Below are 22390 nucleotides of genomic sequence, written 5' to 3'. Positions count from 1 at the left end.
AGGGTCCCAAGAAAGACCAGGACAGGGAGGAACCTAGCTGATACGGCTTCTGGGATGGTGTTCACAGCTTGTCTCAAGGGTTTTGAGAGGTGGCAGTTTTTAGGTGGTGAGTAAATGTAGTGATGTTGCTGACAGGAACTCAGAATTTCTTGTTTTTCATCAGTGACTCAAGAAAGGACACCCTGAATCTCCTTTTACTTCCTAGAAGTCCAGGCAACCTTTTCCATATCCTCTGCTTCCCCCTTCTACCCCTCCCCCACCCTCCATGCTCTGAGAAAGAGCGATTTGCACCTGCTTCCTTCCTACCCCACCCCCAGCCTACCTCTACCCTGGCAGCCTCCCATCACTAACAGCAGAGAGCAGAGAAATAGGCGTCTTCTAGTGCCTCCACCACCCTTTACTTTTTCCGGGTACGCACGAGTCAGTTGGGGGAAGGCAGCTTTCACCTTGGTTGATAGTTCTGTGACTTGGGTCTGTCTTCTGGATGAATTCTGCTGGAATATGGAACACAGAAGTTTTCTGTCTGGCCTGATACTGGCTGCCCTTCTCTCCCAAGGTAAGGTTTCTCTGGGTGGATGGGGGCATCTTGGAGAAGGGACCTAAGAGCGACATTACCACCTGGAATGTGGTCCACTCGAAAGTCCTTCTCAATGCTAGCTTCAATTCACCAGGCAGCGTTGTCAAGGAGGGCCACGTTGGGACGTAGCACAGGGTGTGGGAAGCACAGGCTCTTGGTTTTGACTGAATCCAGCTAGGGGTGCATCTTTGCCTTGAATGTCTCTCTGAAGACCTTAGGCCAGAGATCTGTAGGAAGTGTTGCAGTATGTGTGTGCCTTAGCCTAGGGCTGGTAATGGGAGCGCTGTTCCTTCTAGGGCAGAGAGCCTTTGGGATCCAGGACTCTTGGTCATTTGGCCATCATGACGTCACCACCTGGGGCCATGGCCCAGCACTCAGGGGAATGCTTTAAGAGAAAAGTTAAATTGAGGCTGAGCAGGAGGGAGGGCAGATTTGGGGTAGTAGAATGACCCACTCGTCCACGTTTGTCTGGTTTTAAAACTGATACTCTCATGTCCCAGGTATTCTCTCAATCCCAGGCAAACTGGGATGAATGGTTACCCTAGTAGTCAGCTTCTTTGGGACATCCAGGATTTCCATTGGAAACGGATCCCCAAGGAATACGTGACTCTGTGATGTGGAGCATCTGATGTACATGTATCTCCCTGAGAATACATGCATTTTCTCCTGACCTGCTACAGAGGCACGAGAAATGGCTCTTCGGGGGGTTTTCTAGAGGATCCTCTTCTATCCAAATTGGTTACTGACCCTGAATCTCAGGAAGAATGTAGATTCCACTTTTTCCTGGGATTGGAGATACAGATTCCAGTGCCTCTGTGGGCTGTGGAGATGCTCTCAGTCACAGCAGTTCAGTGGATCTAGAAAGGTGCTGTTCGTACCTCCAGCCCTTAAACTCCCCACAAGACTTGACCTGTGTGGAGCCCCAAGAACAGATTCAATAAAATTTTTTTTTCCTGTCCCTCTCCTCCTAAGCAAGGGTGGAACAACTAAAAATCTTTACATGGGATTTGCCCTAGGTCCCCTTTTGGACCACTGGGATGGCAATTCATATTAGCTTCTCTCCTACCCCCAGCCATCATTGGCCATAGGAAAGGCTTTAGTAGGGTAGTGGTTGGGGCAAGGGTGGGGCGAGGGGGCAGAAGATGAGAAGTTGACGTGGGAGTGTTGCAGGTGGCTGGGAAGTAGAATTAGAAGGTTTCTTGGAGAAAAAAATGTGGACATCTCCAATCGAGGACCATTCTTCTGCCTTTCCATATCTCTTGGGTGTTTTAGCAGTCTGGGTTCCCCTCCTACTTCTTTTTTTTTTTTTTTTTTTTTTTTTGTGGTACCCGGGCCTCTCACTCCCGTGGCCTCTCCCGTGCGGAACACAGGCTCTGGACGCGCAGGCTCAGCGGCCATGGCTCACGGGCCCAGCCACTCTGCGGCATGCGGGATCCTCCTGGACCAGGGCCTGAACCCGTGTCCCCTGCATTGGCAGGCGGACTCCCAACCACTGTGCCACCAGGGAAGCCCCCTCCTACTTCTAATCAGTGGTCTGAACACATTTCCAGGAAGGTTCTTGGATCAACCCAACTCCATGTTTTCCTCTTTTGCTCCATGTCCATCAGGGCCTGTCCTCTGTTTGGATTGTATCCTCATGTCCTTCTTGGTCCCCGCAGTTTGTGGGGAGCCTATTGAAGCACTTCTCTTGTGACTTCCGTCTCTCTCACTAGAAACCATGAACTATTCTAGACTTGGAAAGTGGTCCTTTTTAAGTATGAGCCTCAGCAGAACAAGCAGTCTGGTGCAGACCAAAGAGCTGGCTCCAATCGTGGTATTTTTTCCCTTAGTGAGCCCCTTCAATATCTCTGTGGAGGAACTTGAGGACAGAGTGTTTTTGAGATGCAATGCCAGTATCACGTGGCTAGAAGGAACGGTAGGACAACTGGCCTTAGGCAATAAAACTATGGACTTGGGAAAACGTAACCTGGACCCACGAGGAGTGTATGTGTGCAATGAGGCAGACGGACAAACCAGCAGAACACCTACTCTGCAAGTATACTATCGAAGTATGTGCTTCCAAGACCCTTTGGGTTGGAATGGATGGGGCCTCTGGATATGAGAACTTTCTAGGTGTAGGGAGCTCTGGTGTACCAGTCTGTGCTCTCAACAAACTGGGTTGCTCTCGTAATGGTATGAGCCAGATTTTGGAGCCCTGAGTGGGAAATAGCTTAATGGCAAAAGAACAATAGGGACCTTGTGGCCCAAGCAGTAGGGGCTTGGTTGGGAGAGTGGTTGGCCTACTGCCTCGTTTAAGTTCCTACAAAGCTGAGACAACTTCTTGGCTCTCCTCAGGGATTTCTTGGGTTGAAGGTTAGAAGTAGATGTATCAAGGCTCTCAGCAGGACTTTTTCCAAGTTTGGGTCTTGGCATGAGAGATCCTGGGGCTGACCTAAGAGGCAGAGATGGTTCCCTGATCTTGAAGACCCTCCACCTCTCCTTCGGCCTCCCTTTCCCCACAGTGTGCCAGAACTGTGTGGAGCTGGACTCAGCCACCCTGGCAGGCATCGTCATCACTGACATCATTGCCACTGTGCTCCTTGCTTTGGGTGTCTACTGCTTTGCTGGACACGAGACTGGAAGGCTCTCCAGGGGTAAGTGGAAGGGACAGAACATGTGTGTGTTGTGGCTGTGAATGTGGGTGTGAGTGTGTGCCTGCTAAGGAATGGGGCTGGAGGTGGGTTGTGTCTCATCTGGGAGTCACTATTGCAATCTCCTAAGGACTCCTACAACTGGTTGCTGACAGAACTTAGGTGCCCATATAGCTCATGCAGACTTCCAAGGGTGTGACCAGCTGAAGTCCCCCTGCAGCATTCATGGGGTCTCACTGTCCCATCTCCTAGGCCCTTGTTGACTCTCTTTCCCTGGTTCTTCTAGTTGCTGACACTCAAGTTTTGTTGGGGAATGACCAGCTCTATCAGGTGAGCCCTGAGGCGAAAAAGATGAGAATGGGGGGAGGAGTGAGTGGGGATGGAGAGCCTGATACCAGGTTTAATGTGTATGTGTGTGAAGGTCCTAATGGGGAATCCATCACTGGGGGGTCTGGAATGGCCAGGAATGAGCTCTCATCTTTGGGGTCTGCTGGGGTTCTCCCCGGGACAGTTCTGACACTGCCTCACTGTTTCTCCTTCTCATCTCTTAGCCCCTTCGAGATCGGAATGATGCTCAGTACAGTCGTCTTGGTGAGAACCGGGCTCGGAACAAATGAACCTGAGGCTGGTGGCTTCTAGGCTCATTGGTTATCGACTGGACCTTCTCTCCTTGCTCAGCCAAGAAAGCTGTCCTCCTTCACCCAGCAGGCACCTGGACTTTTGAAGGCTCCTGGACAAGGCATGGGAGTGGCCCTGACCTGACTGGGCCCTTGCCCTCCCAGCCCATCTGTGTCCTTCTTTCATCACTTCCCTCCTCTGCCCCACATGGACCGTGTGATGGGCCGTCTCCCACCATATCTTGACCCACTGGTGTTTCTGTCCTGGTGGGCTCCCTGGGTGCAGGATCGGCTCCACCACACTCTCTTGGCTCCATTCCCCTATTACAACCCTTCTATGGCTTTGATTTCCTCACCACAGTGGAGGGCGGGCTGCTGTGTTTAGGGATGCAGCCACTCAGAAGTTTCCATGACATCATGGGCGGAGGTGGCAGAGACATCAAAGGCCCTGAGGATCACTTCTTATCAAGGCTCCGAGAGTGTGTATGACAAAGTCCCATTTCTGCTAAGGGGCTGGCCTTGGCTTTATGACTCCTGTGGAGTGGTAGCCACTACCTACAAGAAGGTCTCAGCCAAAGCCCCTTCAGTACCCTTTTCCCCTGTATAGAAGGTACCATTCTATTTTCTTTCCTCAGAACCTGTCCCTGCCCCATCCCTGCCTTCTGCATAGTAAACTGGCATCAGAAACTCTTCATCAATTAAAACATACTATCCTTCTCCATACACTTGGAAGGCTGGAGTCTGAGACTGGGTGGGGAATTAGGATATTTTCAATAGATGGCATCTTTAGCCATTGGGTTAGTGGGGGGTTCTGAAACTTTGGGATTTATTTTAAAAATACACACTTGGGTCCCACTTGGGGACACTCTTGGCTCCCCAGGTGATTCTGAAGCAGCCTCAATTCAGAGAATCTCTGGTTTAGAGGAAGAATTGAGGCCACTTACTCTTTTGTGTCCTTTACGCCCATGCCTGTCTACCATGTGTGGGAACCCCTCTTTTTTTTCTCTGCGTAAGAGTAATTCAATAAACTTCAGAACAGTTTAATGAGAGATGGGCGTTTTTTTTTTTAAAGATTTTTTTGATGTGAACCATTTTTAAAGTCTTTATTGAATTTGTTATAATATTGCTGCTGTTTCATGTTTTGTTTTTTTGGTTGCGAGGCACGTGGGGTCTTAGCTCCCCGACCAGGGATCGAACCCACACCGCCTGCATTGGAAGGCAAAGTTTTAACCACTGGACCACCAGGAAAGTCCCCAAGAGTGGGAGTTTCTTAGACCAGGGTTCCCAAAGGAGAAAATTATTAGCAACCACATAGCCAGAGGTCTGGATGATTCTGCCCACTATCTCCTCAAGATACACACAGACCCTAACTTTGTTAGAGACAGAATGAACTTCCAATTTACACATGCTTCATTCATGGTTATGATTCATTCCTACCCTTTATACCCTACTGCTGCAGTCCTCCTAGCCCTAGATCCAATTTTCACACTGGATCCCTCCACCTTGGGCAACTCTTCCACGGCTTGCATTGCAGCAATACTTGTGTCCCTCCCATGCCCTGCACACTTCCTTTGACCCTGTGCTCCTCATATACCCTTATGTCCCCCTCTACAGCTCACCAGTTCTCAAAATTCACTGCACATTGGAATCTCCTGGGGAGCTTTCAAAGTACTGATACCTGGGTGACACCCCTAGAGATGCTGATTATACTGGGTTGGAACATCAGGACTTTTCAAACTGCCTAAGCTGATTCTAGTGTGAAGCCAAGGATGAGAAACACTGACCTTCACCTGAGCCCTTCTAGAAACTTGGGTCCCTTCAGCTCTCTTTTCTTTTGTGCTTTTAAAACACAGCTTTACTGAAGTAAACTGACATGAATAAACTGCATATATTTAACGTGTAAAATTTGATAAGTTTTGGCATATGTATACACTTGTGAAACATCACCAAGATTGATAAGTATGAACTTACCCAATACCCTGGACAGTTTCCTTATGCCCCTTTGCATGCAATCTCTTCCTTATCCTCTCATCCTCTAGGCAACCACTGATCGGCTTTCTGTCATTATAGATTAGTTTCCGTTTATCTAGAGTTTTAAATAAGTGAAATAATATAATATGTACCTTTTTCCGGTCTGGCTCCTTACACTCAGCATAATTATTTTGAGATTCATCCATCTCTTTGCATCTATGAATAGTTCATTCCTTTCTAATGTTCCGTAGTACTCCGTTGTATGGATATAATACAAGTTGTTTATCCATTCACCCCTTGATTGTCTTTTGAGTGTTTCCTGATTTTGACTATTACAAATTAAGTTGCTATGAACATTCATACATAAATCATTATACAAGTCATACACTAATATACAAGAACATACACTCTTATCTCTATTGGATAAATACTCAGGAGTGGAATGGCTGGGATACAACTTTTAAAGAAAGTAGTCTGGCTATTCTAGGTTCTTTGCAGTCCCATATGAATTGCCTTCTCAGTTACTACAAAATGCCCGCTGAGATTTTGATCAGAATTGCGTTGAATTTATAGATCAGTTTGGAGAGAACTGACATCCTAATGATATTGAGTCTTCCAGTCCATGAACATGTCTTTTGTCAGATTTATCCCTAGGTGCTTTACCATATTTTTGATGATATTGTTTATGTTATTTAAAATTTTTTGATTTCCAGTAGTTCCTTGAAATTGTATAGGAATACAATTACTTTTTGTATATTGATCTTCTATCCTGAAAACTTCCTAAACCCATTTATTAATTCTGGTAGCTTTTTTTTGGTAGATCCCATTGGATACTCCATATATTTGATCATGTTTTTTGTGAATAAAGACAGTTTTTTATTTCCAGCTTTTCCATTTCCAATCTGGATCTGTTTTACTTCTGTTTCTTGGCTCATTGCACTACTAGAAGCTCCAGTACAATGTTGAGTAGAAGTGGAGAGAGGACAACCTGCCTTATTTGTGTTTTTTTTTTGTTTTTAAGTTCTGGGTCCATTCTAAATATTTATTTATTTGGCTGTGCCGGCTCTTAGTTGCGGCACGTGGGATCTTTAGTTGCGGCATGTGAACTCTTAGTTGCGGCATGTGGGATCTAGTTCCCTGACCAGGGATTGAACCCAGGTCCCCTGCACTGGGAGCGTGGAGTCTTAACCACTGGACCGCCAGGGAAGTCCTGCCTTATTAGTGATCTTAGGGGGAAAGCATTGTTTTTCATCATTAAATATGATGTAGGCTGTACGTTTTTCTTAGATGCCCTCTAACAGGTTGAGGTCATTCCCTTCTCTGTCCAGTTTGCTGAGAAGTTTAAACAAAAATAGTTGTTGAGGATTGTCAAGTGCTTCTTCTGTATCCATTGAGATGATTATATGGTTTTACTTTTTTTGTCTGTTAATATGGTAAATTACATTGATGGCATGAACTGTTAACCCAATCCTGCATTCCTGAAAAAAACTGTACTTGGTCATTATGTATTTTTTGTGTGTGTGTATATTATTAGATTAAATTTGCTAAAATTCTGTGAAGCTTATTATTTTTTTTTGGCTGTGTTGGGTCTTCGTTGCTGTGCACGGGCTTTCTCTAGTTGCGGCGAGCGGGGGCCACTCTTCGTTGCGGTGCGCGGGCTTCTCATTGCAGTGGCTTCTCTTGTTGCGGAGCATGGGTTCTAGGCACACAGGCTCAGTAGTTGTGGCTCGCAGGTTCTGGAGCGCAGGCTCAGTAGTTGTGGTGCACGGGCTTAGTTGCTCCACGGCATGTGGGATCTTCCACGACCAGGGCTCGAACCCGTGTCCCCTGCATTGGCAGGCGGATTCTTAACCACTGCGCCACCAGGGGAGCCCGTGAGGCATTTTTGCATCTATTCATATGGGATATTGGTCTGCAGCTTTCTTTTCTTGTAATGTCTTTGTCTGGTTTTTTGATATCAGGGTATGTTAGTCAGGGTTCTTCAGGGCAACAGAGTTGCAGTTGATGTTGCATGTTGAGCCCAAAGGAAGGTCTGGAGACAGAGAGAGTGCCCTCTTCCTCAGACGACCTCAGTCTGCTTTTTCTTAAGGCCTTCACTGATTGGATGAAGCTCTCCCACATTATAGCAGGTAATCAGCTTTACTCAAAGACGACTGATACAAATGTTAATCTCAGCTAAAGAGTACCTTCACAACACAATGAGATGCGTTTGACCGAATATCTGGGTACTGTGGCTCAGCCAATCTGACACATAATATTAAGCATTGCGTGTGATAAGTTTGGTCTTCATAGAATGAGTTGGAAGTATTCTCTCTTCAATTTTCTGAAAGGGTTTGTATAGAATTGGTATTATTTCTTCCTTAAATGTTTGATAGATTTCACCAAGGAAGCCATCTTGGTCTAGAGTTTTCTTTGTGGAAAGGTTTTCAACTCTGAATTCAGTTTATTTAACAGCTAAAGGGCTATTCTGGTTACCTAGTTCATCTTCAGTGAGTGGAGTGCCTTCTCCTTTGACTTCAAATTCTCTCCATCCTTCCCTTCAGGGCCCAGATCAAGTCTCTCTTCCTCCACGGAGCTTTTGCCCACCACCTCAGCTCTCCCAGTTCCTCCTGGGAACACTGACAACACCGTCTATAGCACTTCTATGCTTACTCACATTGGTTCTGTCGCTGTTTAACTTTTTGCGTACTCGACCACTCATATAATCGTAAGCTCCTTGAAGACAGGAGGAACCGTTTGTATCCTTTTGGTACTCAGCACAGTGCTGGTCTGTCACACGAGTGATTAGAAAAGCATTCATGGAAGGAATACCTCAGCAATTCAATACAGAGTGTTTAAGTCAGGAAAATGGAGGGCATTTCTAATGGTTACAGTCAGCACTGGGTAGCTGTTCAGAGCATTGGAGTTGGACAGCCTTGGCGGCTAATTCCAGCTCTGTCCCTGACTAACTGTGCACCTTGAGTGAATGACTTCACCTCTTTGAGCCCCCTATTCTCATCTGTAAAATAAGGACATCTACTTTGTCGGTCGGTCGTCATAGGATGAAATGAGATAACGCTTGTATAGTGCTAAACACAATTTCTAGAGCAGAGTAAATGCTTCCTAAGTGTTAGCTATTATTGCTTTCATTACGCCGAGCCATACCTCCCTTGCCTGGGCAGCATCAAATATACCTGGGACAGAACTGCCACCCCTGGGCCAGCCTGCTGATCAGCAACTAGTGATGGTCAACGTCACAGAGAGTCCTTTTGGGCCTGAGTGCTGAGTGCTTACAGGGAGAGAAGCAGCTTCAGCAGGGGCCAACAAGTAGAAACTGCAACCACAAGACCAAGGCTGAGCGTGTCCAGTATGTGGAGGCTGCTAACCACAAAGGGCTTTTGTGAGTCGTGGTCACACTCTTAAATAGTCCTGGGGTCAGCAGAGAGGTTTCTGAGTGCAGAGAGGGAGCAAGGAGAGCCCACTAGTTTGAGCTGGGTTGAGAGGTCCTCAGTGCTCTGGCGTCTTCTCTCTGCAAGCTGAGTGTGTGCCCTGGGAGAGTGGAAAGAAACCCTCCCACAACACCAGTCTCTGCTGCGCTGCACCCATGTGCCTCGCTCAGAGTGCAGCCCACATCCTGGCCGCTAAACCACAGCCCGCCTCGGGCTGCAGGCTGCTGCCTCTCACAGCGGAGGGAGAGGGGCCTGCCCGGCAGCACCTCCTCCCCTCCCCTCCCCTCCCCAGCCCCAGCTCCGCGGAGGTGCTTCCTTTTCGGGGCAGCGAGGAAATATGTGTCCGCTGCCTCCCCTTCACCTCCTCTCTTCTGCCTGCTGCCTTCAGCTACCTTTTAAGGCCTCTGTTTCTGTCTCACCCATTTTCTGAGCTGACCACTCCATGAGGGACCCATCAGGCACTCTCTGCCATCCCTGATGTTTTTCTCCAAAAGACGTTAGGCAAACGATCATTTTTCTTTCTCTTTCTTTCTCTCTCTCTCCTTTCTTTCTTTTCCTTCCTTCCTCCTTCCCTCCCTCCCTTTCACTCGCTCTCTCTCTCTTTTGATTTATTCCCTGATGCCCTTTCCACAGAGAGCTTCAGGTAATGCTGTTTCAGCTGTGAAAACAGGTAGTACTGGCATTTGGGGTCATAGCTAGGAATATAGTCAGAGGAAGGGAGGACCTGTGTTGTCTTAGGAAACGAGGCAGCCTCTGAGGGCCTCCCAGAAAAGAGGGACAGCAACTCTTTCAGCCAAATACACTTTATTTCTTTTCTCTCTCAGCTGAAAAGGCGCCTAGCACATTCATGGAGCTGCAAATGACCGTCTAGGGGCCTGCCGTGGAGACAGGGAGGGAAGGGGCCCAGGACTAGCTCTGGGCCAGGGTCTGTGAACAGGGCAGGACCTCTGCCAGCATTTACCCAGTCCATTCCCACGGAGGGTCACCAAAGAGAGAGCTAGAAACAGGGAAATGTAGATGGAATAGTTAGGGATGGGGCAACTTCTGTGCAGGAGGAGGAGGGAGCCAAAGGGAGAAGTAACAGCCATCAGGGCAGGAAGGAATGGGGGTGTGTGAAGAACAGAAATAAATATCCTGATAAGAGGGCAGGCGGGGTGCGAGGGGTGAGTAGTGATGATGTTTCAAAGGATAATGAGGCAGCAATATCCTTGGATGGGGGCCAGCAGAGAAGGCAGGAAGGAGGCCGCTGGGGACAAGGCTGAGCGTGTGAGCTCCCCACAAGGCAGAGGAACAGTTCTCCTGTGTGGTCCAAGGTTTGCCCAGGGAACAGGGAGTAGCAGGCCTGGAGAGGAGCCAGACCTGGGTCAGTGGGAGACAGTGTCTTCAGGAGCTGTCAGATGCCTCTCTGATTTAGGCCAGCATACAGGTCCCGCTGGCCTTTCCGGATGGGCTAGGGGTGGAATAGAGAGGGGGTGGTCAGCAGGGTGGGAGGAGGTCACTCCTGAGAAAGAAGGGCCTCTGAAGAAGCTTAGACCAGGGGTCAGGAGGCAGGCTCAACCAGTAAGAGATTTGATCTGGTCACCTCCTGTGAGCCTCAGTTTTCCCATCTCAAAAATGGGAAACTAAAGACTCAACTCTCAGGCCTTTTCTCAGAATTAAATGAAGTCACTCGTGCGAAAGTGAACAGCACTCTCTTGACTGGTGCTCAATAAATATTTGCTGAGTTTGTCCAGGTGTGATATTCAAAATATTTAACAATTGGTAGTGCACATACACCGAGCAATCAGAACAATCTGGTGGTTCTCTGCTATGCCAGGCAGTAACTCTTCAGTTGCCCAATCTAGAGGTGGTCCAGTGGGGGAGGGGCTGTGATGTCTGGCAGTGTGTGTGCTGGGGATGGAGGATGGAGGAAGCTTGGGGCTATTCACCAGTGAAATATTTTCATGTTCCAACAACTGGTAGGTGCATGCCGGTGGAACATCAGCCATGAGTTTATCATGTTAGAGGCTGGGTGCACGGTATTCCCCATGGCTGTCGCCCAGCTAATGAATAAGCCAGAGGAATAGGGGCAGCACCTCACCCCTACCACCCGTGGTTGTGGAAGCCCTGCAGCCTTTGAGATGGCCCCGTTCTACCATGATGGATACAGAGGCGGGCACATGGTGGATTGTCCTGGAGCCCTGAGGGAGGGGATTTGAAGTATCTGATGGGCCAGATGGACAGTCCCACCTGTCCCCTTCTCTCCTAGAAAGACCCCTCACCCCACTTTATCCCTTGTTACCTCATAGTCTGGGTTGGGTACAGGTGGTGGCCTCTCCCTGTTTTGTCCTGCAGAGGAGGGAAGGGAAAAGGATTCATTTCCATGGGGAAACACCAATCTTGTGAGAATGAGACCCAGATCAAGGAGGGCAAACTCCCGTCTACTTCTTTTTTCTATTTCAGCTGCCCTTTCTCTTTGCTTTCTTTCAGCCCATCTCTAATGACCCCACACTGTCCTTATCATTTGTGACCTCAGCTAAAGGTCCTTCCACTGTTTCCTTTCCCACAGGTTGGAGTCGGGAGGGCAAGGAAAAGGCAGGAACTAATGTCCCAAAGTCTCCACAAAGATTGAGGGGTGGAGTCTGATTACTCCAGAACACTGACAGGCACTTGAAGAAGCCCATCCTGGTAGTAAATGTTTTTGCATTTTTCAAGGGTGGAGAGGACAGGAGTGATCTGAAATGGGACACTCTGTGTCAAGATCTTGGCCACACTGTGAATGTTCTAGAGAAGCTGTCTTGACCTAGCCCTGGACTTGCCAGCCCATCCTGGCCTGGGCTGGGCATCCCCCCTTGGCGGGAATCTCCTCCATGGTCTTACCCCTGGGCCTGCTGCCAGGACCCGCTCCTCTCGTCACAGGCACGGCCCTGGCCTTTCTGCTCTTGCTGCAGTAATACACCAGCAGCAGCAAGCCCAAAGTGACGCAGATGTCCACTACGATGATTGTGGCCACCACCCTCAGATCCGCCTCCACGCAGTTCTCACACACTGTGGGGTGGGGAGTGTGGAGAGAAGAAGAGAAATCACCCAGAAAGGAAGACACAGGACACTGGAGATGAGGAAGGCAAAAATGAAGGTTGTTCTGCCTTTAATACTCACATGCCTGCCATGGTCAGACACCCTCTGCCCCCTTTCAACACGTTTATAACAACAAGCAAACTGTGGTGTTCGTGGGTAGAGGCTCTGCAGTCAGACAGTCCTGGGTTCAAGTCCCAGCCATGATACTCACTAGCTGTGAAAGCTGTGGAATGTGTGTTCAACCCACAAAACCTCTGTTTCCTCATCTATAAAATGGGAGTAAGACCGCACTCAACCCATATGGCGGTTAAGAGGATGGTGTGAAAAGCCCTGGCAAGTATTTGGTATAGTGCTTAAAACTTAATAAGCTCTCAATGATTGTTAGCTCTCATGATTGCTTATTAATATGCCTTAGTTTATGACACTTTAGTAGAGTGGCTTTGAGTCCTTTTTGTAAATCCTGGAGAATTCCTCTCTGGATAAAGCATCAGATAAACTAATATTGGTGTCCCGTAATTCTGGACATGATATAATGCAAAGGACCCAATCTTGTCTCTTGGGACATTGTAGTTTTAGATCTAGAGCTGACTGAGGTTACCCAGACAGCCCCATATTGGTGTTTAATCTATATTTCAGAAAACACTGATGCTGTGCGGCCCCAGACAGTCCCGGATTGAGTGTCGCAGAAGCACAAAGATGCCAGGGGACTGTGAGTTGGGTTAGGGGAAATGTTGAGAATGCCCTTTTGAAATGGTCCTCCCTAAAGAGTCTAATAGTGCTTGCTCTGAAGATCTATATTACCTCTTGCTTTCAGGTAGAGCTTATGCTTCTTGTCCTTTGAGCAGGTATAATAACCGCTGTTCTCTATTTCTGAAAAATCCTTCAATAACAGTGGCTTGTCAGAATGGGGCAATGGTTTATCATCTTTTTTCCAAGTTATTTCCTCAGGTATGGTATCCTCAGGGCATGTCAGCTCTACACTCTTTCCAGAGATGGAGACTTTATATGCTGGGGAATTGGAGAAAAGAGAAGGGAAATTAAAGGGAGAACCCAGTAAGATTTAAGGCAAATTAGTAGCAGAAGAACCACCCAAATGCAGAAAGTCCTCTGACATCCTAGATCTCAGATTTTCTTGTCAAAAGGGAACTCTGCTGGCTAGGGGGTATGAAAGAGGAGATATGTAGGAGAAGGGGCCCTAGAGAACCTTTTGAAGATGACTTCAGAGTTTAGGCATGGACATGGGGACTTGGAAGGGGAGGAGGGAAGTAAAGAAAATCTATAGCAGTCCTTATTTGTAATGTTTCTAAAATGGGAATTAGAAATATGAGGTTGGGAGGACCTCAGTTCTTGGGGTTAATCTCTCTCAATCAATTCCTTCTTCCCAACCACGGACTTGCATCATCAGATAGGGCAGATATAAAAGACTGATAAACTTACTTTTCAGTGTTTGTGCAGCTTCATCTGAAAATGAAAAAAGGAAGGAATGGTAAGAAAATAACCTTGGTTTAAGTTTAAATTGTAGGTGAAAAATTTCAAGTGGAACTAGATACTATCCCCAAGAATTCCCAAAGAGGGCCTGTTCTTTAGGGAGCTCCAAGTCTTGAAGGTGAGGTATGTACTTGTCCTATGAGATATGCTCATAGACACAACTCAGATACATTAAACTGAGAATATACCAGCATGTGCATCTAGATTTAGATCCACTAGAGCTCAGTCTTAAAATCCTGAAGCTGAAAAATTCCAGTCGTCTTCAAGCTTATTCTCTTGCATTAGCAAGAACCATATTCCAGATAGATATGAAAGGGTCTTCTCAGAGATAAAGACCTTCATATGTTTGAATCACTGATTCTTGGGCTTCCGTGTTTTTCGTTATTCAGAAGTTCTTACTTATAACTAACGGAAACCCTCATAGTAGAGATCAAATATCTTTCTTCTTATTCCATGCCACTTTTCTGTTATTGCCCTTATGTGAAGCACTACGCACATTTTAAGGAAATAGTTCTTCTAATAAAATGTGACTTTATTTTAAATTATATCTGAGTGCAATCAACTCTCAATTATTTTTGTTAGAACTATTGGTGTGGACAACTGAAATCCACTAGTATAATTTGGGGATCCAGCCAAATTCCCCACAGTAGGCAATTTTGCCCTGGGAAGTGGGCTAGGGAGCGCCCTCATTTCCTGGAAAACTTGTGGCTGGGACACTGGGTGGCACTAGGCTATGCTTGAGCCTGTATATGACAGCTGGAAGGGTGGAGAGTGGTGCTCAGAGACAGCCCTCTCTCTGTTGGGGGTGTTCTGCTACAGTGTGCTGTTGGGGACAGAGCACTAGGCTGAGTCAGTAGCGCTGTGTTTGAATCCAAGATCTGCTTTAGGCTGTGTGACCAAGGGAAAATCATTTAACTTCTCAGAGCTTCAGTTTCTTCATCTGGGAAATGGAGATAAAACATTCACTTCGCAGGGTATTCGTGAGAATTAAATGGATTAGGAAGGTGAAAATGGATGGTGCATAGCAGATGCTCAAGAAAAGTGTTAGTTACTTTCTTCCTTTCCTTCTGGGGGTCCTGCTAATGGACAGCAGAACAGAGTTCTGCCCCAGTTGCTCAGTCTGCCCTCCCGCTGAGATCATACAGAATGTAAACAAGTCATTCTCCAGGTGTATCTATCTGTTAATAATTGCGAGTTGAGTATAATGACAATAGTCTATAATATTTTGATTTGGGAATAATTTTTCAGCACTGATATTTCTTAGAAATATTAAACTAGAAATCATAAATAAAATAATTTAGAAGTAAATAGAAGTTTCACTCTGATTGGTGTGTTTCTTTGGAAAAGCAATGTAAAGGAAATTGCTCACAACTCCTTTTGGCACAAATGCAGTAGTAGAGCTCAGACCAACACATTCTCATACAAGGGCCTAGATGTCTACGCTCACAAAAATTTTGTACACATTCATAATGGTTAAAAAAATGAGCTTCAGCATCAGCTAAATCTGCATTTATATTTCTCTCTCTGATTGGACTATATATTTATTTTCTAAGCCTTGGTTTTCTTACCTGTAGAATAGGGATGTTAGGAGAGTTATATGAGGAAATTCAGGTAAAATATTAAGAGCAATACATAGAACACACATGCTCAATAAACTTTACTGCATATTAATTAGTCTGCATACTTCCCATATAATGATAGCTAAAATCCACCCCCTGCTTTCTATATGTCAGATAATGTTCTAAGTAAATTACTCATTCAGTCCTCATAACAACCCTATCAGCTAGGTATCATTATTATTTCCATTTTGCATGTAATGATGCTATGGCACAGAGAAGTTAACGAAATTATTCAAAGACACTCAGCAAATAAGAAGTTGAGCCAGGATTCAGATATGACTGTCTAGATTCAGAGTTAGACTCTTAACCACACACTACATGGCCTTCTCCTCTGCCTGAGATATTCTTCCTTAAAATATAAGCTCACCCTTTAAAATTCAGCTCAAGAATCACCTCCCCTGGGGAGCTTTCCCCAACCATCCTCTGTAGAGTTGACCACTCTTCTCTTTATATTTTATTCTGTATCTACCCGTAACATGCAAAAGACTATATTATCAATTATTTGTCTTTCAAATAAGACCATCAGCTTTTTTTTGATTTTTTTTACGACATACCACCTGTCTTGAGGGATCTTAGTTCCCCAACCAGGGATTGAAACTGGGCCCTCCGCAGTGAAAGCGTGCAGTCCTAACCACTGGACTGCCAGGGAATTCCCAAGATCGTCAGCTTCTTGAGGGGAAGGAACTAGTGATGCATTCACGTGTATGATCATTTATTCATTCAAAAAATATTCATTGAGCACCTACTATGTGCCAGGCACTGGGCCAGGTAAATAAGACGCCATCTCTGCTTTCAATGAATTCATGATTTACACAAAAACTTGTGGTGGCTCCAACACCCACATGTGTATTCTTTCCTGAATGGTTGCTCAGGGATACACATCACGCTCAGCTATAATCAGACCTGACAGTTAGCAACAAACATAGGCACATATCATTGAAAGATAATTGTATTTTCCCTCTAATAGTTCTGGTTCTTAGTATTTATTACTATGATTGTCTTCTATGACCATTCTGTTCCACATTTGAAAGGATGTCGTACAGAGTGAAAATCCTCTTACCAGTTTCTTCAAAATCTGAAAAGGAAATGGTAAGAAACTATTAGCAATACTTCTATCAGCTACTAAGATCAGACCCTGCTGCCATGGGTTAGGACTCTTCCCTCAACCTTTAGAAACAATGGATACGTTTGGTAGTGTATATATGTCCATGCCACTCTCTCACTTTGTCACAACTTACCCTTCCCCCTCCCCATATCCTCAAGTCCGTTCTCTAGTAGGTCTGTATCTTTATTCCCATCTTACCCCTAGGTTCTTCATGACTTTTTTTTTTCTTTCTTAGATTCCATATATATGTGTTAGCTAGTGGGAAGCAGCAGCATAGCACAGGGAGATCAGCTAGGTTGTTTGTGACCACCTAGAGTGGTGGGATAGGGAGGGCTGGAGGGAGGGAGACGCAAGAGGGAGGAGATATGGGAACATATGTATATGTATAACTGATTCACCTTGTTATAAAGCAGAAACTAACACACCATTGTAAAGCAATTATACTCCAATAAAGATGTTAAAAAAAAGAAAACGATGGATATTCAAATTCCCCATGGCTGTATACGAAAAGCTGTTTAGGATCCTACATTAAACAACTGGTAACTAGTTATAGAAAAGGGTTCTAAGTAATCATTTTGAAGATAATATATATATTTGGTATATAAATATAAAAAATATATTTATGAAATCATTACATTGTACGCCTTAAACTCACCCCATGTTATATGTCAACTATGTTCCAATAAAGCTGGGGAAAGAAGAAGATCTGTATTGGGCATCAATTAAATGATAAACAAAATCAACCCTAAATGGCCAGTAACATGTGGAAGAGGTGAGTTATTCTGAAGCATATCAGTGCTTTTGACATATCCCATCTGTCAATAATGTAACGTTAACACATTCTCCACGATATATTAAAAAGAGTATCCAAAGGACACTACAAATTAGGCAGTGTAATGCAATGGAATGGAGACTGGCCCAGTGGCTGCCTTTAAACACAAAACTGGTTCAGTCAATTTGGAGGAGCTGACTGAATAGAAAGCCTTCCAATATTGGGACATTCTTGACACTCTGCAATGACTGAGAAAGTAAGTCCAGGGCAGGCACACTCACATGCATGTGCACACATGAACACATATGCACACACATTCAAAGTATTTGGACATGTAATTCTGAAAGTGCACTCCAATGCTGCCCCAGAGGCTTTCCCAGTGCATCTCCATGCAGGCATTCAAGCCACAAACCCTCTACAAAAATCTCCCATCAAATATGAAACGCAGACAAATGAAAACTGTTTGCACCTTTTTAGTTACCTCAATTTTTTTCTTTTGAATAGTTAAGACTCATTATTTCCTATGATCTCTGTTTCATTCCTCTTCTTGGCTAGAACTCTGTCTAGACTTATGAAGAAAAGGCAAAGGAGAAGATGATAGAAACCTCTTTTATTGGTATCTGTGGGAGCTCTGTGGGAGGTCTAGTGAAAACTCCACTCATAAATACAAAACACACTGGGCTGATTTCATAACAAGGAAAGAAAGCATATCTCACCTTCTTCTGCCCAAGCACCAACTAGAAAATAAATAAGAAAAAAAGAGTTAGTAAATGTTGTGAGCACCTGAGATTCCAAGCAGAAAAAGTTCCATGGCCTAGTCTGCCCATTTCTGAAGATCTAAGGTCCTTTCCACCCACTGCTGGATCACAGTTATTCCTATACCCCAGATAAGTGACAAAGACTGCTGCGTACTGATCACGGGTTCCTGGTCAATTCGGGATGAAACAGAAGAAGAAAGCAGCTAGTGTTAAACATGAACACACAACACTTGGGAAACAGAAGTTAGAAAATGTTGAGGGTACATCTGGGGAGACTGGAGAAACAGCAAAAGAAGTGTGCAGCCCAGCCACAATTTTGAAAAGAAATCTCTGACTGTGGAAGAAAAACAAGCTCTGGGTTAGGTACAAAGACTGAGATTCTTGTTCCATCTCTGACTCCTGCTTGTCTGATGGTTCGGTTTTTCAATTTGTTTCCTACTTGAGAAAGAGATGGAAATATTTGAAACCAATTATTCATCAACTAGAGCCTGTGCATTGAAGAGTCCCATCATATTTCCACTGGGCCCTCCAGAGTCCCCGCATTTAACAGTAATTTGGATTCTTTATAAAAATCAGTTTCCCTGACATTGCCTTAAAGTTTTTGTTTTTTTTTTTAAATTAATTAATTTTATTTTTGGCTGCATTGGGTCTTCGTCGCTGTGCGTGGGAGTGCTCTAGTTGCGGTGAGCAGGGGCTACCCTCCGTTGCGGTGGGTGGGCTTCTCACTGCGGTGCCTTCTCTTGTTGCGGAGCACGGGCTCTAGGTAAGCGGGCTTCAGTAGTTGTGGCACGCAGGCTCAGTAGTTGTGGCTCGCGGGCTCTAGAGTACAGGCTGAGTAGTTGTGGCTCGCGGGCTGTAGAGTACAGGCTCAGTAGTTGTGGCACATGGGCTTAGTTGCTCCTCTGAATGTGGGATCCTCCCAGACCAGGGATTGAACCCATGTCCCCTGCATTGGCAGGCGGATTCTTTTCTTTTCTTTTCTTTTTTTTTGGCGTTACGCGGGCCTCTCACTGTTGTGGCCCCTCCCCCCCCGGAGCACAGGCTCCGGACGCGCAGGCTCAGCGGCCATGGCTCACGGGCCCAGCCGCTCCGCAGCATGTGGGATCTTCCCGGACCGGGGCACGAACCCGTGTCCCCTGCATCGGCAGGCGGACTCTCAACCACTGCGCCACCAGGGAAGCCCTGCAGGCGGATTCTTAACCACTGAACCACCAGGGAAGTCCTGCCTTAAAGTTTTATGTGTACCTCTTTTATCAACAGCCTCCATATTGGGTGAGACACCCCTCCCAACTGCCTCCTGCCCACACCTGCCTAACCAGAGCAGACGGGGCACATTCTCGTGATGCCAAATCTCTAGAGGTGCTTGGCTCTTTGGTATTCTCTCCCTCTCTCTCTCCCTCTGCAGAGCATAGTTTATACTATAGGCCTCTAAGCCAATTCCTTGAAGGAGTCACACTCTGCCCCTTGACACTCCAAATGTGTTTCCTGGACCAGCAGCAGACGAATAAGCCAGAGAGCTTATTAGAAAGGCAGAATCGCAGTCCCACTCCAGACCCACTGAAGCAGAAGTTGCACTTTAACAAGATCCCCCCGTGATGTGTGCACATTCAAGCTTGAGAAACCCAAGATGAAGCAGGAAGTAGAGAAGCCATGGCTGTAGCTCTGAGACGGGAGCCCCAGCTGTGATAGCAGTTTCTAGGTCTCTGAAATAAAACCCTTGTGAGCTGTCTGGCCTCATGTCGTGCTGTCATTAAGAGCACAGGCCCGTAGGCAGTCCTGAATTCCCAGATCAGCTTCAGCACTTACTAACTGTGTGGTTCTAAACAAGTTATTGGGCTTCTTTGAGTATTAGTTTCTTCATCTGTAAAATAGGGGATCCATATAACGTTTACCTTCCAAGGTGGAGGTAAGGATTAAATTAGTAAACATGTGTAAAGCCTTTTTTAACACGGTATCTGACACTCAATAAACGGCAACCTTTAAAAGAATCTTCCTTGTCTGTTATGAGATATGGAAATGCTCTTGGTTATTTATCAATTTATATTCCACCTTGCTTCAAAAAGGACTAAAGTAATTGAAAGCTCTTGGTCAACTGAAGAAGACTGAAAATTATGAGGTGTTTCATTGTCTCAGATACTAAGCTTGCTGTATACCCTGTGCAGAGTTTGGGTTCAACTATCTAGTCTCCTCACAACAAAGAGTGAAGGTTAACTCTTCTAATCTCTTCTGTGTTAGTTCTTAAGGGCTCGGTTGTTCATTGACAGAATGAGCTTGTTCTCGGAGGCACAAAGACCGCCTTGCTTTCAGTAGATATGATCATCCCAACTGCTTTCCTTTGGCTGTTCTCTGAAAGGTCTCCTGGGCACACACTAGCCTCCAGCCCTGGTTCTCTATGCTAACGTTGCACAAACACTTTATATTTTCTAGTAAATGAGGTTCCTTGGTACCACTGGGCAGCACCAGGTTAGGCTGTGAGCCTTCCATGGTCTGGAGAAACACCCCCCTTTTCATTCCATCCTACTCACCTGATAAGAGGCAGAGTCCCAGAACTCTCCAGAGATTCCCCGACTGCATCCTTCCCTCACCAGACACTCACTCTACCTAAGATGGCGGAGGCCGGTTGGCTTATAACTTCTGAAAAAGAAGCCAGAGGACTTTTTCAAAAGCCCTGATGGAGATGAGGACCCTGGAGCCATTGCTCCCAACGCTGGGATGAAGAAGGGGGCTTTGTAAGAGGGAGACTCACCATTTTCCGAAGCAGGCACCTAAGGCTGGGAGGGGAGGCGGGTTTCTGAACCCTACACAGGAAGTGTGGAGGGGCCTCTGGGCCTGCAGGGTTCTACGTCACTGGGAAACGTTCGAGGCAGAGGCAGCCACCTGGGTCGGCTGGGGAGAGTTGGGCCCCACGTCCTCCCATTGGGCGCGCGAGACCTGAAGGTGCTGTGAAAAATGCCTGCAGTTTAGTTGTCTGGGCCTTGCAAAATGCAACCCCCATGTCGGGAGCTCCCTTCTCAGAAACCCCTGCCCGCCAAACAGGCTGTGACAGGAAGAGAGAGGAGCACCAAAGAGCTGCTTTCTTTACGGCGTATGTGGCATGGGGCAGCAAGACACAGCCATTTTATTAGCAAAACTGCTGGCTTGAAAAGACATGTTGGCTTAAAACCATAAGTTGCCATTCTTTTTTGTCTATAATATTTGCAAAAATATTTAAAAACACAATATTCAATGTTGGAAAGGGTAAAGAGTGAGTCTCAGAATCTGCTGATGCGAACGCAAATGGTTTGAGCATATGCATCGATCAAACGCTTACCGGGTGCCAGGTACCATGCTGAGGGCTTCACCAACAGATCTCACTTAATCCTCAAAACAACCCTCTAAGGTAGGTATTATTTTCGGCCCCATTTTATACTTGAGTAAACTGAGGTTCAGACAGGTTATTTAAGTTGTCACAGATTACAGAGCTGGAACCCTGGAAAACATTTTGGCGAAATTCATTGATCCAGTAAATATTTGATATCTACTATGCTGTAGTATGTGCCGGGTGCTAGTAATAGAGCAGTCACAAGATAGTCCTTGTGGAGGATGGAAGGAAATGTGGATATTACACTGATTATTTCAGGAGATTGATGCTGAGAAAGAGGAAATACAGGGGCTGTGGGAGTGATAGAGGGGGGCCTAATATAGTCTGGGGGTAGAGAAATTCACCCTTCTCAGGGTGACATCTAAGCTGAAACCTGATGGAGGAATAGGGGGGACCCAGGTGCGGGGCAGGGCGAGAGAGCAAGTAAAGTATTCCAGACAAAGGGAGCGTCATGTCTGGAGCCTGGAGATGAGGAAGAGAGGCATTCAAGAAACTGGAAGTCCAGAAAGGCAGGTAACAGAGTGAGAAGGAAGGTAAGAAATGGGACCAGAGATTCAGCAGGTTCCAGATGGGGAGGGATTTGCAAGCCTTGTTAAAGATTCCTAAGGATTATTTTAAGGGCAATGGGAAGTGATGGAAGGGTTTAAAACAGGAGGATGACAGCATCAAATTCTTTAAACGTTTAAAAATTTTTAAATGAAAAAATTAATTATGGAAGTAATACCTGCACCTTACAAACAAAGAAGAGCACAGGAGGGTACATACAACAGTCTCTCACCTCACCTCAACTCAGCCCTATTCCTCTCCCTAGAGAAAACCACTTGCAACTTTGTAAACTGCTTTTTTTTCTGGTGGTTACCTCCTTATCTCTAAATGTGCCTTGTCATCATTCGGGTTCTCTGGGAAACAAACTTTGCAATGGAGATTTGTGTGCAGGTGGCTCACGGAGGGAAGCGCAGGAACAGCACCTGTCAGGGAAGGAAGCGGGATTGGCAGAGGGAGAAGGG

The 22390-nt window shown here is 45.9% G+C and overlaps 2 protein-coding genes across 3 annotated transcripts; one reads left to right on the top strand and one right to left on the bottom strand.

Annotated features, from left to right (window-relative positions):
* The first annotated feature begins 347 nt into the window (after nucleotides 1-347).
* Nucleotides 348-5729, top strand: CD3D (CD3 delta subunit of T-cell receptor complex). 2 transcript variants are annotated; one of them, XM_024751823.1, is made up of 5 exons: nucleotides 354-556; nucleotides 2407-2625; nucleotides 3079-3210; nucleotides 3494-3537; nucleotides 3759-5729. In XM_024751823.1, exons 1-5 carry the CDS (start codon nucleotides 502-504, stop codon nucleotides 3822-3824), a joined length of 516 nt encoding a protein of 171 aa, XP_024607591.1. In that variant the 5' UTR covers nucleotides 354-501; the 3' UTR covers nucleotides 3825-5729. The 2 variants fall into 2 exon arrangements, with proteins under 2 accessions (XP_024607592.1, XP_024607591.1); XM_024751824.1 differs by lacking the exon at nucleotides 2407-2625 and having other exon boundaries at nucleotides 348-556.
* Nucleotides 5730-10010: 4281 nt separating this feature from the next.
* CD3E (CD3 epsilon subunit of T-cell receptor complex) lies at nucleotides 10011-20918 on the bottom strand. The gene is made up of 9 exons (XM_024751797.1): nucleotides 20769-20918; nucleotides 20548-20656; nucleotides 17981-18001; nucleotides 16448-16462; nucleotides 13718-13741; nucleotides 13082-13288; nucleotides 12083-12250; nucleotides 11505-11551; nucleotides 10011-10673 (listed from the first exon to the last, which is right to left on the bottom strand). The coding sequence occupies exons 2-9, from the start codon at nucleotides 20594-20596 to the stop codon at nucleotides 10617-10619; spliced, it is 588 nt and encodes a 195-aa protein (XP_024607565.1). The 5' UTR covers nucleotides 20597-20656; nucleotides 20769-20918; the 3' UTR covers nucleotides 10011-10616.
* Nucleotides 20919-22390: the final 1472 nt, after the last annotated feature.

The sequence above is a fragment of the Neophocaena asiaeorientalis genome, unplaced genomic scaffold (genome assembly GCF_003031525.2).
Source record: "Neophocaena asiaeorientalis asiaeorientalis breed wild unplaced genomic scaffold, Neophocaena_asiaeorientalis_V1.1 scaffold479, whole genome shotgun sequence".
Lineage (NCBI taxonomy): Eukaryota > Metazoa > Chordata > Mammalia > Artiodactyla > Phocoenidae > Neophocaena > Neophocaena asiaeorientalis.
Note: the sequence above shows the minus strand (reverse complement) of the source record. Positions and strands in the feature narration are given on the sequence as shown.